This window comes from Atractosteus spatula, chromosome 25, assembly GCF_055471065.1.
Source record: "Atractosteus spatula isolate fAtrSpa1 chromosome 25, fAtrSpa1.hap1, whole genome shotgun sequence".
Taxonomy (NCBI): domain Eukaryota; kingdom Metazoa; phylum Chordata; class Actinopteri; order Semionotiformes; family Lepisosteidae; genus Atractosteus; species Atractosteus spatula.
In genome coordinates this window covers 6,481,478-6,502,388 of record NC_142730.1, presented here as the reverse complement: position 1 = coordinate 6,502,388, position 20,911 = coordinate 6,481,478, and the positions used below count along the sequence as shown (strand labels likewise).

The 20,911-nt window shown below is 58.0% G+C and overlaps 2 protein-coding genes across 16 annotated transcripts in view; one reads left to right on the top strand and one right to left on the bottom strand.

Moving 5' to 3' along the window:
- Nucleotides 1-32: 32 nt before the first annotated feature.
- ltap1 (lipid transport auxiliary protein 1) lies at nt 33-4,525 on the bottom strand. Of its 2 annotated transcripts, XM_088904908.1 has the most exons (7): nt 4,288-4,525; nt 4,034-4,135; nt 3,077-3,185; nt 2,286-2,339; nt 1,952-2,118; nt 1,112-1,170; nt 33-927 (listed from the first exon to the last, which is right to left on the bottom strand). In XM_088904908.1, exons 1-7 carry the CDS (start codon nt 4,357-4,359, stop codon nt 723-725), a joined length of 768 nt encoding a protein of 255 aa, XP_088761034.1. In that variant the 5' UTR covers nt 4,360-4,525; the 3' UTR covers nt 33-722. The 2 variants fall into 2 exon arrangements, with proteins under 2 accessions (XP_088761034.1, XP_088761035.1); XM_088904909.1 differs by lacking the exon at nt 4,034-4,135.
- Nucleotides 4,526-6,365: 1,840 nt separating this feature from the next.
- The window catches only part of ubap2l (ubiquitin associated protein 2-like), a 33,273-nt gene continuing 18,727 nt past the window's right edge, over nt 6,366-20,911 (top strand). For 7 of the 14 annotated variants that reach the window (XM_088904903.1, XM_088904898.1, XM_088904902.1 and 4 more), the window contains exons 1-12: nt 6,385-6,568; nt 8,992-9,125; nt 9,880-9,957; nt 11,282-11,392; nt 11,624-11,795; nt 13,537-13,632; nt 13,800-13,845; nt 16,579-16,623; nt 17,736-17,845; nt 18,693-18,752; nt 20,052-20,104; nt 20,713-20,798. In XM_088904903.1, coding sequence (XP_088761029.1) covers nt 9,036-9,125; nt 9,880-9,957; nt 11,282-11,392; nt 11,624-11,795; nt 13,537-13,632; nt 13,800-13,845; nt 16,579-16,623; nt 17,736-17,845; nt 18,693-18,752; nt 20,052-20,104; nt 20,713-20,798 — 947 coding nt within the window. In that variant the 5' untranslated portion in view covers nt 6,385-6,568; nt 8,992-9,035. Of the gene's footprint in view, nt 6,569-8,991; nt 9,126-9,879; nt 9,958-11,281; nt 11,393-11,623; nt 11,796-13,536; nt 13,633-13,799; nt 13,846-16,578; nt 16,624-17,735; nt 17,846-18,692; nt 18,753-20,051; nt 20,105-20,712; nt 20,799-20,911 lie in introns of all 14 variants that reach the window. The other 7 variants (XM_088904905.1, XM_088904900.1, XM_088904897.1 and 4 more) reach the window with 3 other exon arrangements.

Sequence of the window (20,911 nt, the reverse complement as noted above, 5' to 3'; positions counted from 1 at the left end):
CTGGGTGTCATGAAGGAAGACGGACAAGGATGTAGAACACCATTTTATTACGCAATCCGGAACACGGTTTAACAAGCAGTAAACAAAGAGAAACCGCTGATGTCATCCAGCTGTCTCTTTAAAAAAAAAACATTAGAAATACTGTGGCTTTATTCACTGTTTTAAAACTGAAGAAAAAAATAACTTATTTTAACTACATAATTTAGATGTTATTTACAGGTTTGCCAGCTCTTCACAGCGTCAGGGTACTGATGGGAGTAGGGAGTCCTGTATTCTATCCAACACAACAGAGATCTGTACAGACACTGACCCCACATCTGATCTGATCTGATCGGGCAGCCGTGGCCAGAAGGTCGATTTTTACACTGATACAGCGCCTTTGTTCGGGCCAGCTAGCTCCTGTCTTGTCAGGGGTGCCCAAGAACTATTAAATCCACAAGCACACGCAGAACAGCAGCCAGCAAACTCTGTCTCACCAGTCAGCACTGGAGTCTGAAACAGTCTGTCCCCTCCACCCCCACCCCTCATGTCCCACTCACCGTAGTTCTGAAAGTTTCCACCAGGTAGCACTATACCCTCCCCTCCTTCCTCTCGCTTCCCCAGTCTGTGCAGTTAGGGGGCACTATACCCCACTCTCTCTCTACCCTCCACCCCTCGTTTCTCCATTTGCTGCAGTTCTGAAAGTGTCCACCGTGTGGCACTATACCCCACCACGCCCACAGTCACAGTGTGCTCTCCAGGGTGTTGTAGTTGTCCTTGAAGCTCTTCAGCTCCAGGAAGTGCTTGGGCCTCTTGCTACGCTGGCCCGAGGGCAGGTAGGTCACCTGGATGGTGGAGGCCGCAGGCGTCTCGGGGGAGCTGGTCAGGTCCTTGGCTGCGGACTGGTGCTGCTGGCTCAGGCTGGCGCTGCTGGACAGGGTTTTCATCCTGAGGGCGGGAGAGGGCGTGAGGCAGGGCTGGGACCTCATGTTGACACAGACTTACAGAACAGGCAGAGGGACGTGACCAAGACCAGCTGCCTGCTCCATCAGTGCAGGAAAAGGCTGTGTCCAGCGTGATGGGGGTGGGGGGGGGCACAGGCAGGGTCAGGCAGGGGGCCGATGTTACTCACACTTCAGCCAGCTCCGTCAGGGCCTCCTGGTAATGCAGGAACTCCACCTCCCCGAACACCTGCAACACACAGGACAGCACTGTCACAGGCAACACGGCACCATGCAGCCCAGTCACACGGAACACGGCATTGACATGCAACACCACGCAGCCCAGTCACACGGAACACGGCATCGACACGCAACACCACGCAGCCCAGTCACATGGAACATGGCATCGACACGCAACACCACGCAGCCCAGTCACACGGAACACGGCATCGACACGCAACACCACGCAGCCCAGTCACACGGAACAAGGCATTGACACGCAACACCACGCAGCCCAGTCACACGGAACACGGCATCGACACGCAACACCACGCAGCCCAGTCACATGGAACATGGCATCGACACGCAACACCACGCAGCCCAGTCACACGGAACACGGCATCGACACGCAACACCACGCAGCCCAGTCACACGGAACAAGGCATTGACACGCAACACCACGCAGCCCAGTCACACGGAACACGGCATCGACACGCAACACCACGCAGCCCAGTCACATGGAACATGGCATCGACACGCAACACCACGCAGCCCAGTCACACGGAACACGGCATCGACACGCAACACCACGCAGCCCAGTCACACGGAACAAGGCATTGACACGCAACACCACGCAGCCCAGTCACATGGAACACGGCATCGACACGCAACACCACGCAGCCCAGTCACATGGAACACGGCATCGACACGCAACACCACGCAGCCCAGTCACACGGAACACGGCACGGCACACATCATCAACACACAGCCCGCTCACGCAGCCCCCCGCGGCGCGGCGCCCTGGCCCGTACCCCTGTGCCGTGGCGCGCCGAGTCGTAGCCGTCCAGCAGCGTGTCGATGAGCGACTTGCGCCCCCCCTTGAACACGGCGTGGGAGCCCCGCAGCTCCAGCAGGAAGCTCTGGAAGCTGCGGCCCGTCAGGGACTTGGAGTTCTTGCCCATCTCCTGGAAGGGGATGTCTGGCAGGCGGGAGACAGAGGCGGGATCGGGGTGGAGCACGGGCACTTCCGCTGGGCGGGCAGCGGGGCGCAAGGGGTGCAGACGGCGGGCAGGCAGAGAGACGGAGGGGGAGAGACCCCGAGAAGAGCAGGGTGGGGGTGGGGGGGGGGGGGGCAGGAGGTCTCACCTGAGTCTCTGATGGCGTCCAGCGCCCTCATCCTGTAGAGGTAGTTATAGCACCCTGCAGACAGACAGCACACGGTCAGCCCTGCTCGTGCCCGTCGGCGCGGGCGCCGACTCTGCCCGGGACCTATCCCAGGCCTCACCCCCCAACGAGCGCCGCAGGGACGTTTCGGGGTTCAGTCTGCTGCACGCGCACGCTTGGGCAGAGCAGAGACGCTCCCTGAGACTGCGGCCGACCGCGCTGTGCCAGCTGACCGGCTGCCCAGCAGGGGGCGTCACGGCTGTAACCTGCTCGCTGCCCTGGGCCCTCCTCCTGTGGGTTTGAATGTGTGTGAATTTGTGTGCCTGTGTGTACATGTTGTGTATGAGCTGTGTGTATGCTCTGTGAGTGTATGTGCTGTGTGTGAGTGTACGTGTGAGTGTGTATACATGCTGTGTGAGTGTATGTGCCGTGTGTGTGTGTGTACATGTTGTGTATGTGCCGAGTGTGAGTGTGTGTGTGTGACTTGTGTATGTGCTGTATGTGAGTGTTTGTGTGAGTGTGTATACATGCTGTGTGAGTGTGTGTACGCGTGAGTGTATGTGCTGTGTGTGTGAGTGTGTGTACGTGGGTGATTATAGCGCTGTGTGTGTACATGGGTGAGTGTGTGAGTATAGTGCTGTGTGTGTACGTGGGTGAGTGTAGTGCTGTGCGTGTGAGTGTAGCGCTCTGTGTGTGAGTGTAGTGCTGTGTGTGTACATGGGTAAGTGTAGTGCTGTGTGTGTACGTGTGTGAGTGTGTGTACGTGCTCTCACCAGCGGGTGTTCTCTGCAGCAGTCTCTCGTCCTCCGGGGACAGCAGCCTGGGCTCGTACTTCACGTCCTGCACCCTGGACAGCCGCGCATCGATCTCCTCCCGCAGCTCCTGCAACGCCAGCTCGTTAGTGCTAACGAACCTGCCGGCACGTTCAGCCGCTCGCCCTGAGGACAGCCGGAGATGGAGCTGTACTCCAGGACTCAGTCCAGCAGGAGGGCTGCTGTCTCAGGAGCCCTGGGAACTGGGGCCTAGCTGACCGGCAGCTCACCCCCCACCCCTCCCTCCCTGACCGTGTTCCAGCATGGAGACGAGACAGACAGAGGGACAGACTCTCAGACAAACAGACAGGTGGACATTCGGACAGAGGGACAGACTCTCAGACAGACAGACAGGTGGACATTCGGACAGAGGGACAGACTCTCAGACAGACAGACAGGTGGACACTCGGACAGAGGGACAGACTCAGACAGACAGGCAGGCGGACACTCAGACAGACAGGCAGACTCTCAGACAGAGGGACAGCCTCTCAGACAGGCAGACAGGTGGACACTCGGACAGAGGAACACTCTCAGACAGACAGGTGGACACTCGGACAGGGGAACACTCTCAGACAGAGGGACAGACTCTCAGACAGGCAGACAGGTGGACACTCAGACAGAGGGACAGACTCAGACAGACAGGCAGGCAGACACTCAGACGGACAGGCAGACTCTCAGACAGGCAGACAGGTGGACACTCAGACAGAGGGACAGACTCTCAGACAGGCAGACAGGTGGACACTCGGACAGAGGAACACTCTCAGACAGACAGGTGGACACTCGGACAGAGGAACACTCTCGGACAGAGGGACAGACTCTCAGACAGGCAGACAGGTGGACACTCAGACAGAGGGACAGACTCTCAGACAGACAGGTGGACACTCGGACAGGTGGACGCTCGGACAGACGGACACTCACCCTGGGGGCGTTGTGACCCAGAGGTACATGCGGACCCCGGCGGGACTTCACGGCGAAGCGCATGATCTGTCTCTTCACGAAGATAAACAGCAGCACGAAGACCTGGAGGCGCAGACACGCCGCATCACCGACACACGGCCACCTGCCTCCACACACACGCCAAGGCGCTACATCTAACCACCAGCCCGCCCCCCAAGACACACACGCCAGTCGCAGAATTGAATTTGATCGTGAATTCAGCTGGGATCACTTACCAGGCTTCCGTACGCCATAACCAAAACAACATTCACCCCGGACAGCGAGTTACTGCTCTGAGCCTGAGACATCTCGGAACTTTTTGTAAAACAAAGGGGTAAACCTCCTCAATGATCCTCAATTTTGTTGTTTTTGTGTCTCCCGTTGAAACTAGGAATTAGAACGCGGTCAGAGGATGCGAACGCGATTCGTACATTTTACAATGTTATGCGCCGTCTTCCGCATAAACCCGGCCAACAAAACCCGCAAATGGAACTGCCTTGGCGAAGCCGCCCTGTCAACCATCACATGATCCAGGACAAACAGAACTCTGCTCATTTGACCCTCGTCACATGACACGGGCTACCGTAAATCCGTCTATATGTGCACGTCCTACCGTAATGTCTTCCCGAACGTGACAGTTTCAATCGGAAGTGTGTTAGCGTGACCACAGTATTTGTCTGTAATTGAACGCCCCACCTTTGTTAAACGTATACAGGACGGGGTCTGCGCACAGCCTTGCTGGCGGAAGTGTCTTTCACTGCGTTTTGTGTTCTGTGAATAGGAAGGATTCCCCTCCTCGTTCGCTCAAGGCCTGGTTTCCTGTTTTGCTAGGCTTTAGCTAGGTGACAGGCCTCTTGCCCCTGCGGTGCTGTCTCCTGCTCAGGGGACTGCCTAGGGCCCCGAGTCCCCCAGGGGGACCCCTCAGTGTGCAGTACAACATAATGTGACGAACGGCCGACGTACAGGTGGTACGAGCTGGTTGCAGTGTGGTGATGGCACGGCCCTCTGCTCCCCTGAGCATAGATAGATAGATAAGACTTTATTGATCCCGTAGGGGAAATTGATGTGTTACAGCAGTCCACCCCAAGACAAGCAAAAACAGACATCAAAATAGAAGAAAGGTTATACAAAATAAATATAAAATAAATACATATGTGTGTGCAAAATATGATGATCATAGTTGCTGTAAAAACAATAAAATATGTGCAAAATGTGCATAGGTATATACAGATTGATTGTCCAAGAATAACAGGGAGGTCTTCTCTAACTCTGCAGGCAATATCCCTGTGGAGTGATGCCGGAGACCCGGGTTCGATCCTGAGGCGGGGCACGAGCTGGGGCAGGAGCGGCAATTACATTGCTGTAATGTTTAAAGTCATGATTTGCTATAATTGTGAAGTAACAGAGGTTCTGTTTATGGTTATTTACTGTTACTAATTGGTCTTTTTTACTACTGTCAATGTTAAAATACATGTTATCCTAGTAAAATCTGTTTCTTGTACTGTTTGTAACTTATTTATTACGTGTTCTTCAGAGCTAGTTCATAATGTAATTGTTCTAAGTAATAAAACAAGGTTGTGTTGGGAGCTGACAATAGTACTGTATGTGTTAAACACACCCCAGCAACAGACTGTATGACCCTCCACCATCTGGAAAACGGTACCGGAGCACTCGGGCCCGGACTACCAGACTCAGAGACAGATTTTACCCCCGCACTATCAAACTATTAAACTCCCAGCCTCTCTCACCTACGATCTGAACCCTCACAGTGCCTTCTCTCTTACCAAAAACTCAAACACACTCTGAAATCTACCTCTACCTCACATGTCAAGAAGCTCACTCCCAATCATTTTCTATCCTTTATTTCATTCTGTCGATGTATGATTTTGCACATCTGATGTTGTTTTGCACACTGCCTGTTGTCTCTGTCTTTCTTTTCTTATGCAATTGTATTGTTTTTTTTGTACTTCTTATCGTCTGAGAGCTAGCTAAATAGCATTTCGTTATACCATATATCTGTATGAGTATAATGACAATAAACTTGAACTTGACTTGACTTAAAAGCGATCTGATACTCTCTGTGCAGGTATGGCACTGTTGACTGAGCTTTGTCGGTCATTACTATTATTCCATTTTGTAAAAACAAACAGGTAAGCACAGATCTTTCCTATCCGGCCACTTGCGGAAAATTCCCCATGACGAATGGCACCCGTGTCACGTGTTGGGGGGAGAGCCTGTAGGGCAGGAAGTCACGTGATCGGGGTCTCCCCCTCTGAAGCGGCGGTGTGCGGTCTCTTAACCACGTGACGCGGCTGACGGGGTGTCAGTGTGGAAGAGAAACAGGTAAACTCCGAGTCGGTCGCTTATTGTCTGCGCGGCTCCGGCGGTCTGCTTTTTTTTTTGTATTTTTTTCCAAGGGTTGACAGGATCAGAGTAGTCCAAACCGAAAGCAAGCTGATTGTGAGACCGTTGCGTCGGTTCAAACGCTGAATTTTAGCCGCCGAACCGGGGTTTCTGGTTAGTAAATCGCTCGATATTTAATTTTTTTGTTATTCGGGGCCTAGCGGCCTAGCTGAAGCCTCGGGCTCGAGTAGCTGCGGAGCCGGAAAAGCGGTGTCGGAAGACCGGCGTTGGTGGTGATTGTGTGCGTGGAGCGGAGGGGGGGGGTGGTGTATAGGTTGCTGTCAAACAGCGTTAAAAATACATAGGTGGGACGGGATAAATAACAGAATCGGGAGGAGCCGTTATATATCTCGGCGCTGGATACCGACGAAGACGGGCGAGTGCGCCCTGTGGCTCGGTGTGTTATCTGCGAGTCGGTCTGGAGTGGCTGGTTAATGGCTGCTCCTGCGACCATGAGGTGATCGCAGGCGAGGGGCGGAAGGCGATCAGCACGCCTGCCGAGGTTATACCATGCGGGTCGTCTCCGCGCTGCCGCTCTGAACGGCTTTCGCCTCTCTCCTCCTGCGGTTTTCCTCGAGGAAAAAGTTTAGGGAGACATTTGCAGAAGTAGGTGCGATCTCGCCCCTAGTCCGTGAACCGGCCCGGGTGTTTCTCAGACCCACGGGTGGATGGGGAGGGAGGAGGAGGGGGGGGGGCGGGTTAGTCGGGGAAAGAAATAATTCGGCGAATTTCTAATCCTGGCGGTAAATGAAGTCAAATTAAAGGGACTCCGCATCTAAAATCTCCGGTTTATGGATTTCATCCCGGCTCTTGGGTTGGGGGGAGAGTGTGCGTACCGGGTCTGAGGCGAAGTTAGGGTTATGAAGTTGGGAGGCTTTTCTGTTGGTGTTTTTAATTTATTTTGGGGCTGTAGTCCCGAAGTTTCCACTGCGGCCTCTTCAAAAGTTGTCCGATTTCGCAGTTGTAAAGTTGAGCGTTTTGAAAAAAAAAAAGAAACCCGTCGCCTTTTCGCCTGCATAGTTTCGGTCTAGAAGGTGGCGCTGGGGGGGGACTGCGTCGTAGCTGTTCCGTCCAGATCTAGTTTCTAGGTCTGAAGCGGTAAGAAGGTTTTCTGTAGAGCCGGCCTTTCTGGGGTATATTTCGCGGATTCAGTGTTTTATTTATAACCCGCAGCCCGTTTCTTTACTGTTAAGTAACCCTTGAGATCAGTTGCCGTACAGAAAGCGACCGTGTCCGTTTGGACGGCGGTAAACTGGGTTAAAAAAAAGCGCTGCCTTTTCTCTCCAGGGGTCTCCATCTCCTTATTTTCAAACTTTTTCGACTCCTTGTGGGATTAACGGCACCCTGCGCGCTGCGCTTTGAATCGCCGCCTTCTTGCGTGGTTTCTGGACCGTTTCTCCTCCTCTTGTCGTATCGTCCTGTGAGAAAAGTTCGAGCAGGAGAGAGAGAGAGAGTCTGTGTCCATTTTTGATTTTTGCGAACGTTTTTGTGGTGGTGGTGGTCGTCGTTGCGTGTGTGTGCGTGCGTGCGTGTTGAACCGTCCCGCCAGCTCCGGTGGGGGGAGGCCGGTTCGGTGCCGGTTCGGCTCCGGGAGCAGGGCGCCTTACTGTTCCGGTTGTCAGCGCTCGTTAGAGACCGACGCCTCGGCCTTTTCCGGGGGAACCCGGGCGGCGGGACTGCCAGTACGAGGAAAAAGAGGCTTGGCCGCAGTTATTATATAAACGGCTTGTTTGTTGTTGTTGTTGTTTTTTTTTTCCCCCCTCTCTTCCAGCAGCTCGGGGCTGGCCGTCTCCTTTCACTCTCTCTCTCAGATTTCGATGGCTGCTCAGTGTTATTTCTCTCGGCTGGGTGCTTGTGCTTGTGCTTGTGCCACACGGTCGCGTCCTTTCCGCCGTTGCAACCCTCGCGGGTGTGAAGTGGTTGGCCTGGCAACGCTTAGCAGGAGAGCGCAGCACCCTTGAAGCCACCGCTTGCAGACCGTGCCTGTCCTCTCGGAGGCTGTCTGACCCCGATCCGGTCACGTCCTCCGCCTGGGCTCGCAGGAAGCGTGCAGGGGCCGGTGTGCAGAGGGCCGGCCAAGGCTCGGGCGGTCCAGTCCTGGCCCTGGAGGCCCCGGTGTCTGCGGGTCTTGCTTCCAGGTCGGCTCGGTATTAAATCAGTGGGACCTGCTGGCACAGCGGCTCCTCCGGGAGCCCCCCCACCCGGCTGTCCGGACCCTCGGGTGACAGGGGCAGGAGGCGACACAGACATCGAGGGGGGGTGGGGTGGGGTTGACTCCAGCTGCTGGGGTGCCTCAGGTAGAAGCAGGGGGGCCGAGGTTGGGGTCCTGTAACCCCTGCACAGGCGGGTGGGTGGGTGGGTGGTCTTGAGGGGGGGTTAGTCCGTGGGGCCCTGCAGGGCCAGACGTGGACGTCCGTTGCGGAGGAGAGGGGCGGCGCTAGCGTTCGGTCGGCCCGCGGGCTTGAGACAGTTGGGCGAGGAGGGGTGGGTCGCGGGTCGCGGGCTGCTTTTAACAGGCTGTCTGTCTTGTGTTCCAGGTGTTTTTTTCCTTTGTAAATACTGTTATTTGTATATACTGTAAATGATGACGTCGGTGGGCAGCAGCCGCGCCCGGGGGAGCTGGGAGCAGACACAGACACAGAGCCAAACGCAGCACAAGCAGCGGCCACAGGTACTGGGGGGTGGCTGGGCAGGCGGGGGGGGCCGGTGCTGGTTGTTAAGGGGGTCCGGGTGGTTGTTGGTGGGGCTGTAGAGGCTCCTCCCTGCGGCGAATCCGTGAGAGGAGCCGGCTGGGACCCGCGGCGGCGCGCGTCTCCGGTCGGAACCCGGGTCGCGCGGTGAGCTGACGGCAGCCGGCACGTCCTCCTGAGCTCACTGCTGAGGGACGGATCGGGGGGGGGGGGGGTTGACATCTATTGCCGTCGAGTCAGAGTGGCCCTGGCGCATCGGTCCGCCGGCGGAGAGGGGGCGTCCCATCATGCATCTACACACTTGCCCTACTTCGGGCCTGTGCTGACTGTGCCACCTCAGCAGTGGGCAGCTCAGCGAGCCGGCAGTGCGTGTTCTTCCTGCTTTGAGTTGCTTTTGCCCTTTGTGGCCCTGTGCCCCTGTGAGGGCAGGAGAGAGCAGTGGTCTGAGTGCCTGGTTGTACCAGTGGGCACTGCCACTGCAGGGGGTTAATCTGTGGTTGGCAGCAGTGTCCCGGGGGTGCGGAGGGCAAGGGGCGTTACTTTTAGCATCTTAATTCTTCAGAAAAACCTGGGCACGTTCCAGCCCTGACTCAGGGCTGCGGCGTATCCTGTGGACTCGGAGCGGCCTGCTCTCGGTTGGGCTTCCCCTGGCAGGGCCTGATGGGAAGCTCTCCTGACTGGGATTGGTGACCCTGTGTTCTCTCTGGACCTCTGTCCTCCTCCTCTTCCTCCAAGGCCACCGCGGAGCAGATCCGACTGGCACAGATGATTTCGGACCACAATGACGCCGACTTCGAGGAGAAGGTGAAACAGGTGAGTTTTTGCTTTTTTTTTTTTCCCTTTTTGTTTTGATCAGTGCCAGATCAGTGGTCGGGGGTTTTTAAGGATGCAGAGTTCAATGTGAGGTCAGTCAAGTACTCATCTGCACAGTAAGGCAGGTCAGGCTCCCAGTGCACAGCAGTCTGATCCGCTCCGGGTTTAACAAGAGTACCCGCTGCAGGGAATCCGATGTTCTGTCTTTTTCTTGAGCTTACGGGAGTCCCTGTTTATCCCGGCACGTTCCCTCCTCCTGTGTCCAGGTCCCTTTCTGCTCTCGTCTGGTCCTTTTGTACGAGAGTCCTGCAGTTGGTAAGACCCGGACCGGATCGGTTTGCTGTGCAGTCGGAGTGACCTGCTTCCTGTTGCCCCAGGCACACCAGAAAGGCCCTTCACGGCTCTCCCAGTAGCCGTGAGGGGGCGACAGAGTGTGCCAGAGAAACGCGAACGTGGGGGGTCGAGTCCAGATGCTTTCTCTCGGCTTCCGTCTGAAAGATGAAGCAACTTCCGACCCCCACATCCCTCCCGATCTTATCCCACCCCACCCCCCTTTCCTTTCTGGTTGTTCCCCGGCATCGCAGTGGCGTGCTGTTGGGGATCCCCCACCCCGAATCTTCAGAAAGCAGAACCAAGGGCTTGCCTTGCCCTCCATCGCAGGTGTGCTCTTCTTGAATGGGGTGTGTGGGCATGAGTTAGAGGAGTGGGTAGGCAGTGATGATGGGGGCGGGGGACACAGGCAGGAGGAGCTGTGCTGGGATGCCTTAAATCAGCTGTTCCCAAAGATGAGGAATGTTGGGTTTTTTTTAGCTTCAGGGAAAAAAAGTCTTGATGCCAAAATTGTTTTGTTTATCCCCTGAACTGAGCAAGATGGCGTAGGTGTGCTCCTTCTTTAGAAAATGATCGCTTACTAAACCCGCCGGGCTGCCTCTCCGGCACCAGGGTCTGACACCCGTGCGTTACACGGGAGAGGAGGAGGCCTGTGTGTCCAGTAAAGAGCCGATTGAAGTCCTTCGGGGCCGAGTTGGCGTGGAAAGCTGCAGACCAGGGGTGGGATCGGAGACCCCTGGGGTCAGGGAGGCAGGGATGTGAGGGGAGGAGCGTGCACGTGCAGGCCAGGACAAGATGCCCCCCCCCGCCCGCCCTGCACGGGGCAGCGTGCGCCGCCGTCTCGGTCAGGACGCCAGCGCGTGGGCGTCGGGAGGGGGAGGAAGGGATCGAATTTTGTTTGCGTTTTTTTTTTTGCCGGCCCATCCCAGATGGGAGTCGATGCTTAAAAAAAAAAACCTGGCTTCATCGTTTCCCTCCCCCCCCTCCCCCCCAGCTGATCGACATCACGGGGAAGAACCAGGACGAGTCCATGATCGCCCTTCACGACTGCAACGGCGACGTGAACAGAGCCATCAACGTGCTGCTGGAGGGGAACCCCGACACCGTGAGTCTCGTGGGGGGCGGGGGGCTGAATGGTGCGCTTAAGGGGGTGTCGGAGAAGCCAGGTTCCGTCGAACTCCGAGTTCCTGTTGAGGGAAAGGAGGCGAGCCCCTCTGGTTTCAGGGGTGTCAGCCTTGGCACCCCACGACTCTTAACCCCCGGCGGCTCGGTCGGCGGAGTCCCGGAGTCTTGGCAAGAGCCGCCGCCTGACGCCAGTCCCCCCGCTGTGCCGCAGGACTCCTGGGAGATGGTGGGCAAGAAGAAGGGCGTGTCCGGGCAGAAGGACGGCGGGCAGACGGAGGCCAGCGAGGAGGGCAAGGAGAACCGGGAGAGGGAGCGGGACGCAGCGCGCCGGCGCGGAGGGGCTCCTCCCCGGAGGGGCCGGGGCGCCAGCCGGGGCCGCGAGTGTAAGGAGACTCTCTCTCGATCTCTCTCCCCCCCCCATTGGCGCGAGCGGGACGTCTGTCGTTAATCAGCTGATTGGTTCACTACAGCCGTTAATTCCAGAGGTTGATGTGGCTCTGTGGGATGTGGGGGGGGGTTGCACACCCCTGGGTAACGCCCGGCCGGCCCCACGTTCGCCAGGGCCTCACTCTCGAACCGGCACTGCCACAGCCCTGCCGGGGGTACAGAGCTCCGGCTCCCTGGAGTCACTGAAGGACTGGGAGCTGCCCTGGTGAAGACGGAGCCAGTGACGTCGCTAAGAGCTCAGGTGGAGGGGGAACCGGGCGCTGTTGGGCTGCTGCAGGGACAGCTTTCAGTCTGAAACGTGTTCTCTGCCCTGCTGGGGCTGCTGGCCTTGGCCCGTCCAGCCCCCTTAAACTCCAGGAGCCCCGAGTTGAATATTAAGGGAGATCTGGTGTTTCGAGCAGGGAGCCCTCTTGTGTCTTGGGGGCTGTTTGGGGCTGCCTGCTCCCAGAGCCCTTGAGCGTGAGTAGAGTCGGAGCTCGTGTCTCTACCTCCCTGTTGTACCCGTGCTTCACTTGCCCCTGAGCGAGTCAGGTGTGATGTCAAGTTCTGGGTGGGCCTGACTCCCAGCACCTTGGGGTGGTGGGGGGAAAAAGGGGGCAGGCAGTCTTTACACCTGGCACAGAGCTCATCTCTGTGGACAGCAGAGAGGTACACGCCACTAGTGGCCACCAGAGGGCGCTCTGTGTATGGACACTCCATGCCGGGCAGTATTGGTTTGCTGATGTGGGCTTGGTTTCAGGTTGATTATCGGTCCTGACCGGGGTGAGTTGCCAGTGGGGGTGCTTTTGCACTGCCTGATGGGACGCTCACCTTTGACTCCCCAGTGTTGAGATACTCTCCCTGGTCTCTCATCTCCTCTCGGGCTTTCCCTACACTGCGGCACACCAGTAAGGCCCTTCACAGCTCCCCCAGTAGCCGTGAGGGGGCGACAGAGTGTGCCAGAGAAACGCGAACGTGGGGGGGTCGAATCCAGATGCTTTCTCTCGGCTCCGGTCTGAAAGATGAAGCAACTTCCGACCCCCACAGGACGCCTGGCTGTTTCCGAGTCCTGTGATTCAGACCCCCTCAGTGAGTTATCAGGGAGGTTTGGGGTCTTCATCAGGGCAGTGCATGGACGGTTATCGCTCTTTGCGGTAGCTGGATGCTTGCTCTCCTACCCGAAACGTTACAGGGGTCTGAGGCGGACCCACACCGTACCTGGTTCTGCATGGTGATGGTCCTTTGAGCTCCGAGACAAGTCTGCACCCCTTCCTCTCACACAGGGACCCCCGGAGCAGCAAGGACTGCTGGGAATGAGGGGTCGTTGGCGGTTGATGCGCCGCGCTAGGAGGTGTGGGCAGAGGCTTGGCCCAGCTGGCGGAGGGGGAGGGAAGGCGCTTCTCTTCCCTGTCGGACATACTTTTAGAGACCCGATCTTGTGGAGGGCCGCCCTGTGTCTTGGTCTGGAGTTGGGGGGCCCCCCTCCCCACACGCCTGTTTTACGGTCCTGTTTTAAGCTGCACTACGTGCGTGAACTTTCTCCAAGCTGACTGCTGTCTAGCAAACCCCCCCCCAAGCGTGATATTTCTCTGAAAAGTGGGGAGGAGTGATGCTAAGAACAGAAATTGAGCTGCCTTTCTGGGCTGTTTGTGGCCTCGGTGCAAAGCTTGATCTCTCTCTCTCCCCCTCCCCCCCCAGTCCGCGGACAGGAGAATGGGCTGGACGGAGCGAAGGCAGGCGGGCCGTCGGGCCGGGGGATGGAGCGCGGACGCCGGGGCAGGGGCAGAGGCAGAGGTAAGTCCCGCGCCCCCAAAAAAACACCCCTCTCGTGTCCGTGAGTTCAGCGCCTTGGCTCTGTGTGGAAGCCTGCCCTGTGCTCTGGAAGGGGCTCGTGATGGGGCTGCGGACCTGTGTTCGTGCCGCTGGCTGCGCCTGGCTGACCTCTCTCTCTCTCTCGCCAGGTGGTTCCGGACGGCGAGGCGGCAGGTTTTCGGCTCAGGGGATGGGGTAAGTCAGGGCTCCGTCCAGCTCTCCGGGCAGAGGGTGGGAGCGAGACCCCCCCGCCTCGTGCAGCAGTTGGGGCTGCGGGCTCCGAGTCCGCGTGTCGCGAGCAGCGCTCCCGAGGAAACACTCCAGGGGCCTCTGGCTGGGGAGCGGTCCCTGTCGAGCGGCACGTGGGTGTGCCCGTTAGTGCGGTATCGCCACCACCTCCGACAGGGCCAGAGTTGTAGAGAGAGGCTCTCGCTGTCCTCTCCTGGGCCCCTGAAACGGGCTCCTTCAGAGGCTACAGGCCTGGGGGGGGGGGGGAGAGTGGCGCTGTGGGCAACTCCTGTGTGTACCTGGGCAGCTGGAGGCTTGCCCCGCCCCACTCCTCCTGCCCTGGCCGGCAGGGACTCCAGTCCCGTTCAGGATGTGACCGGCTGTGCCGGTGGGGGGGGGTCTGGAGAAGCACAGCGTGCCAGCCTCCCGCTTGTACAGCCCCCTCCCGACGGTCTTGTTCCGGGACGTACCGTGTCCGGCGAGTGTTTCCTCGTGGGCGCTGGGCTTTCGGCAGACCCGTGGCGCGGGCTCCCCGGGCTCGGAGCTCGAGGACCCCGGGGCAGGCAGTGACGTCCAGCTGCTCGGTCCCGAGCGGGGGTCTCCTTCTCATCCCGGCGCCCGTCCGGCAGGGATTTGCGAGGCAGCGTCGGTGCTCCCACGTGTCCCTGAACGCTGGGGGAATTTTTTTGGGGGGGAAAAAAATTCAATTCCAGGCCCTGGGGGAGGGGTGTGGACAGACGTACGACAAATGTCCGAAAAATTGGCCTGTGGTGGTAGATTGTTCTCCAGTGGGACGAGAGGGGAGGTAATTCGAGTGGGTATCTGCACCGGAACAAGTAAAGGTTTCTTCCCACGCTGGAAAGAGAAGACAAACAGGGGAGGAAAGGTAGTTGGCTGTAGGTGGGGAATCAACCAGCTTTCACTCCGAAGACCCTCCCAGGACTTCACTGGGGTGCCCAGCTGTGCGCCGACAGTGTCTGGAAATCTGTCCTCCAGGGGACTGTGGGAGCACTGACCTCAGCCGAGTCTGGGGTGACGGCACCTCTGGTTTTGTGTTGTGTGTTTGTGCCCCTGCTTGAGATGCAGCTTTGGCTTGGTGTGCAGCCCCTTACGTCACGGCCTCCCAGTCCAGGTCCTCTCCGCCCCTGCCGCCTGCCAGCTTTCTCATCCAGCTGGGCCCAGTTTATTTCATCGGACCCCACGTCTCCAGTCCAATGTTGCGGTTCTGGACGCCTCCAGGTTTAGTTTATGCAACAGTAATCGGGATGGACCTGGAAGCTGCTAGTTTGTGGGAGTGGCAGAGTTAGCAAGGCGTAATCAAGCCAGTGGGCGTTGGGAATCTCCAGGACTGGGAAGCCCTGGCATGGGAGTTCGAGATCCGGAGACCCCCGGAGCGTTCTCTTCCGGCTGGGAGAGCGAGTGAGATCAGGGCGCTGTCCCCCGACCCCTGACCCCTGACCCCCATGTGCAGGGTGTGACTAGTCCCAGTTTGGGCTCCTGCCTGCCAGTGGTGGCTCATCAAGAGGGTCCTGCTCAAACAGTTCAGGTGAAATTTGGGGGAAAAACTGAGGACCTCCAGGAGTGGGACACACCTGCCCCTTTCCCTCCCCCCAGCCAGTTATGTAAACCGCCCGCCTGCCCTGGGCGTCTCCCCAGCGCGGTGGCTGATGGGGCTGAGCCACACACCCACACATGCCAGCCCCTCTGGGGGCCTGCGGCTGGTAATACAGCCGCCTGCCGTCTGCAGGCTGGCACAGCTTCTCCAGCTGCGCTGGCCTGACGCTTTCCCTTCTCCCCGTTCCGAAACCGAAGGCGCGCCTCGGTACGTGCGGATGTTCGCCAAGAGGAAGGCGGCTCTCGGGTCCGTTAGGCGTAACTCGAAGTGCGTCCCATCCCGACGGCGGCCCCGTCTCCGCCGCGCAGGAGAGCCTGGGGCCCTGGACTGTAGTCTGAGCGTGGCAGCGCGGGGAGGGCTGGCAGAGCTGGGCCAGTCCGGTCCAGCCCAAGCTGGTTTCTAGGTCCTGCAGGACCGGAGCTGCGCCACCCTGCCGTCGCGTGCAGGTTATCACTGAGGGAGATCGGTCCTCCCTGTGGTAGCGAGGCGCGCAGCGCGTCTCAGGGCTGGTGGGCTGGCGAGGGCTTCGCATGTTGTCTGCAGCACGCGGCTTAGGAAGCAGGGATCGGGGGACGGCACCGGTGTTTGGCCGCCCCCGGCCGGACTGACTAATCGGGGTTGCCCCGGGGGGGGGGCGTTGTGTGTTGCAGTAATGTCTGTGCAGCCAGACTAACCCGTGGGAGCGGTCCGCGTTGGCGTGGACTCAGGCGGGCCTGCTGGGGTGGGTCGGCTGCAAGGTTTTTTTTTTCTCCTCCTGGGTGCTTTTGACATGCAGTGTTTTGTTCTTGAATTCCTTGCATGCAGTGGAACTCTGTGAAAATGTCGACACTCCTGTCCCACAGTGCACAGCCGTGCCTCCTTTAGGAACTGATCAACCTCAGTATCTGGGACCACGGGTATCCAGTCTGTGTTTGCTGGCAGTGGCACGTCATAGCCCAGAGCCATCTCTGGGCTCTGTACATGTCTTATTTCACTCTTAACTGAAAATGTAAACTTTGCCCCCCTCTTGGACGACTCGTGCTGTTTTATTTTCACTCTGTGCTGCCCGGCCTGCCGTAATTTTTACATTTGTTTTTCCTCTAAAGCCAGATTGATAAGGGGTCAAGATATGATTTTTCAGGAGACGACGGGTGAGTATTGTGAATGGCGTGCCCCGTACAGTCCGACGCTCAGACACGTGGCCGAGCAGGGCAGAGAGAGAAGGGAGAAGTGGAGTGGGGTGGGGGGTGGGGAGGATTGGAAGAGGGCGGTTTAATTATCGTGATCGTGTCGCCTTACACTCTGAGGAGAATTGAGCAGCTGTTTGGTGTGCCTGGCTCAGTAGCCCAGCATGCTCAGAATTTGAGGGCGGGGTGTTCTGGGTCCTGGGGTGCTGCTGTGTGAGCAGATTGTCCCATCCAAGGTGTGGGCGACTCAGATTGGCTCCATTGGACCACCTTCTCCCAGCTCCCAGTGGGCGCTCTCCGGGAACGGGTCTCGGGGTGTCTCCCTCGATAGTGTGACCTCGCGCCGGTTTGTGCTTTTGGTGTTGGGTGGGGGGGGGGGGGAGGTGGGAGGGGGAGTTGGAGCGGAGCGCGAATCACGTGGACCCTTGGCATGACGAGGAGGGCCAGCCCCACTGCCCCCTGGGAACTGCCAAACTAGGCGAGGCGCCGTTCTGCTTTCAGGGCCACATCGCCGCCGCCCCTCAGTGCAGGGCGGACGGGCGTCAGAAGCCGTGGGGGGGAAGGGGAAGAAGAGGAGGAGGAGGAGGAGGAGGAGCTGTAGCCGTAGCCATCTTCCTGGCACCGTTAACGCCTTCGTGAGCCTCTACCGTCATGCCAAGTTAATTCCACTTTCTTGCGTGCCGCGTAAGGAAGATGGCAGACCTTCTCAGATGCTGTTGTAGATTGAGTCCCTTTTATGCATTGCTGCATTTTTTTGGGGGGGGGGGGGGGTGGTGGTGGGGCTTCATGCTCGGCGCAATCAGACCTGCTAACTGCTCTCCCAGGAAAGCCAAGGGCCCTTAGAGGCGGCAGCCTGGTCTGGAGTTGATAGGAATCCCGTCCGCCGCGCCCCCGCCACCGCCAGGGCGAAGAAGGCCCCGGCGGCCCGACGCAGCCCCTCGGGAGCGTGGGTTTTGTAGGCGGGCCTGTTTCCGCGGGAGAGCGGGTGTCGCGGGGCCGCTGGGTGGGGGGGGGGAAGGGGAGGGGGAGCGGGCTGTACGGTAACCGGGGCGGCCTTTTTTCTCTCTCGCCGGCAGGACCTTCAACCCCGCCGACTACGCCGAGCCCGCGAGCACGGAGGAGAGCTACAGCGGCGGCAGCAACACGTGGAACAACACGGGCAGCTTCGAACCCGAGGACAGCACCCGTAAGTCCCCCCACGCCGGCGGTTTAGGAAGCGAGGTCTCCGTCTTCGACCCAGGGCCCTGCAGCCTTGTTCTGGGGGGAGGGTGGTAGGCGGAGCTCTGCGGTTCAACGGCGGCGGGTTCGAGCCTGGGCGCCACCTACTGGCCGCAGAGCTGCACTGCTGAGGGTAGAACCGGGGTTCACCGCTCGAGTACGGGGGGCGCTACGAGCCGAGGTGTCGAACGGTTTCTAGCTCTTAACTGAGAGGCCGAAAGGTTTACAGGCCCAGCTAACCCACGAGAAACCGTTCCCACCTCCCTGATGCCCAAGTGGCATCGAGCAGCAGAGCCTCTGGCCTCCAGAGCGAGCCGGGCTGTGGGCTTTGAGTAAGTTCAGGCCCCGATCAGGGCTCGTCGAGTCATTTACAGTGGAACTTGTTTCTAAAACAAAAAGTTACTGTTAGCCGTGGCACAGTTCCATGGCACAGCACAGGCCCAAACACTGAGGCGTGAGATACAGACCCCTGGTGATACTGTAGAGGAGTCTGGGGGAGAGCAAGGGGTTCGAGCTGTCACTTCTCTGAAACCCCTGCGGAGTATACAATCAGTGCTGCACCGCCCTGTACGTTTTTAATGGTTTTGGGCTTTAACGTTCTTTCATGAGCATAAGCGTTTGTAATCCCTGGGCCTTGTGTTGTCGGTGCGCTGTGATTTGACGCGGTATCCGCAGGCGTGTGCCGCGGTTTGCGTGTCGTGCCGGAGGGCCGGGAGGCCGGGGGCGTGTTCTCTCCTGCCCCGCTCGCTCTGCGTGTGGCAGGCTGTTGCGGTTTTTTGCCTCATTTTCGTCTTTGTCTCTCTCTTCCCTTCCAGGACTTGAGTTCTCTGGGGGTGAGGGGACAAATTATCCCAGAAAATTTGACTCTGCTCCTGGTACGATAATTATCCAGGTGCAGCATTGCCCCGGATAACTTTTCTTGTTTTGTTTGAATTTGTTTTTTTTAAACGTTAAGAATGTCTGTGGATATAAGGCATGGTACTGTGAAAGGAAGGTTTCTTGGGTCTTGTTTGATTTCCTGGGAGTGTTGTCTGTCTCCAGGCCTTGAGTGGATATTTGTTCGGTACCCTTTGTTTTCCCTCAAGACCCAGGCCTGGAATGGTACGGAAAGAGCCATTTAATAATTATAATAATAATTGCTTACACTTATATAGTGCTTTTCTGGACACTCCACTCAAAGCGCTTTACAGGTAATGGGGATCCCCTCCACCACCACCAATGTGCAGCCCCACCTGGGTAATGCGACGGCAGCCATAGTGCTCCAGAACGCTCCCCACACACCAGCTATCAGTGGGAGGGAGAGCAGAGTAATGAAGCCAATTTAATTTATGCCCTTTAGTATGAGAAGACTAAAACCGGTAGGACAGAACACAAAATTATTATTCAGTGAAGGTTAGAGCTTGGGGGAATTCAACTAGGACCCTCCTGGTGTACCAGCCCTGGGCCTCGACCACCGGACCAGCTGTCCTCCTGGTGTAACAGCCCTGGGCCTCGACCACCGGACCAGCTGTCCTCCTGGTGTAACAGCCCTGGGCCTCGACCACCTGACCAGCTGTCCTCCTGGTGTACCAGCCCTGGGCCTTGACTACTGGACCAGCTGTCCTCCTGGTGTACCAGCCCTGGGCCTCGACCACTGGACCAGCTGTCCATGTTTTGCAAAAGTGTCCTTGAATCTACTGAAAACTCCCTTTCCAGTGAAGCTTGAGGTCCTGGAGATAAGACACCCCTTAGCTTTTGGTTATTTTTCTTTTACTCTGTATGTTACAATCCCGTAATTTCCATGCTCATTGTCGGGGGGGGAAAAGCTTTCCTTTCACAAGTCCATGTTCTCAGCCACCCCACACCCGACTCTGCCTTCTGAAACTCCCTATAAACGGATCAGGTGGCGATTAAGCTGTGAGCACGCAGCTCTTTGGCCTCCCGTGTTGACCCTGGGGTGCAGAAATGACAGACCTGCAGATTTAGTGCGAAGGCTCTGCTCGTTTAGCTGCTCTTAAGATCCGCCCTCGCTGAGCTGCGCGCGCCGTGTTTCCCAGGGTTTCCAGAGCTGCTGTGGTGTGGAGGAGGAAGAATAAATCAGTCTTCTCTGCCCCTGTTGAACCTGTCTGTCCGTCTCAGGGCTTTCTCTTATCTCTCTCTCTCTCTCTCGTGTCTGTTTCCCCTGCTGCCTTCAGGCGCGTGGAGGACGGCCACCGAGGAGTGGGGCACCGAGGACTGGAACGAAGACGTGAGTATCGGGGTGATGGGGGGGGGGGGGGGGAGGTCTGCATTCTCTCGGCTCGCCCACGCTGTCCGAATGCTCATCACCGGGTGCGAGGGCGCCGTCCCCCAGCCTTGACCGGTGGGGTGGATCTGAACTGGGGTTTGAACATGGGCTGTATTAACCACGTTGCCCTTGTCAAAGAGACTGGAGGGCCCCCCGAAGATCAAAAGTGTGGCTCCGCGCTCGCCTTTCTGACAGCCGCATGGTCATGTAATAACATTGCCAGCAGCTGCTCCTCTTGATAGGGCTCAGGCGGGTGTCTCACTCTTCTTCCCAGAACCTTGCCAACAGCATCCCAGCTGAGGGGCACCTTTCTCCCCGAAAAGCATAAAAACCTTTGGAGCTGAGCACTTAATGCCCGCCCTTAAACTGTAAATAAAAACCCGAACAATCTCCCGCCAGTAATCCGTCTCTTCCAGAGACGTTGAACGGAAAACCAGCGAGAAACGCAGAGAAATCCCCCCGTTATCGCAGCCTGGCTGGTGGAACGTGCGGCGTCGGTTCTGTGCAGCATCGCGGCCGTTCTTGACGGTTTGTTTTTAATGTCCCCCCTCTTTATTTTCTTCCCCCAGCTTTCGGAGACCAAGATATTCACAGCCTCCAGCGTGTCCACCATCCCCCTGCCTCCGGAGAACGTGACGATTACGGCCGGCCAGAGGTACGGACTCGGGCGGAGAGAGGAGGAGGAGGGGGTCGCGGGCCGGCGTCTTCCCCCTCCTATCCCTTAGCCCCCTGGGACAGCCGCAGCCCGCTGAGCCGAGCGAGCGACAG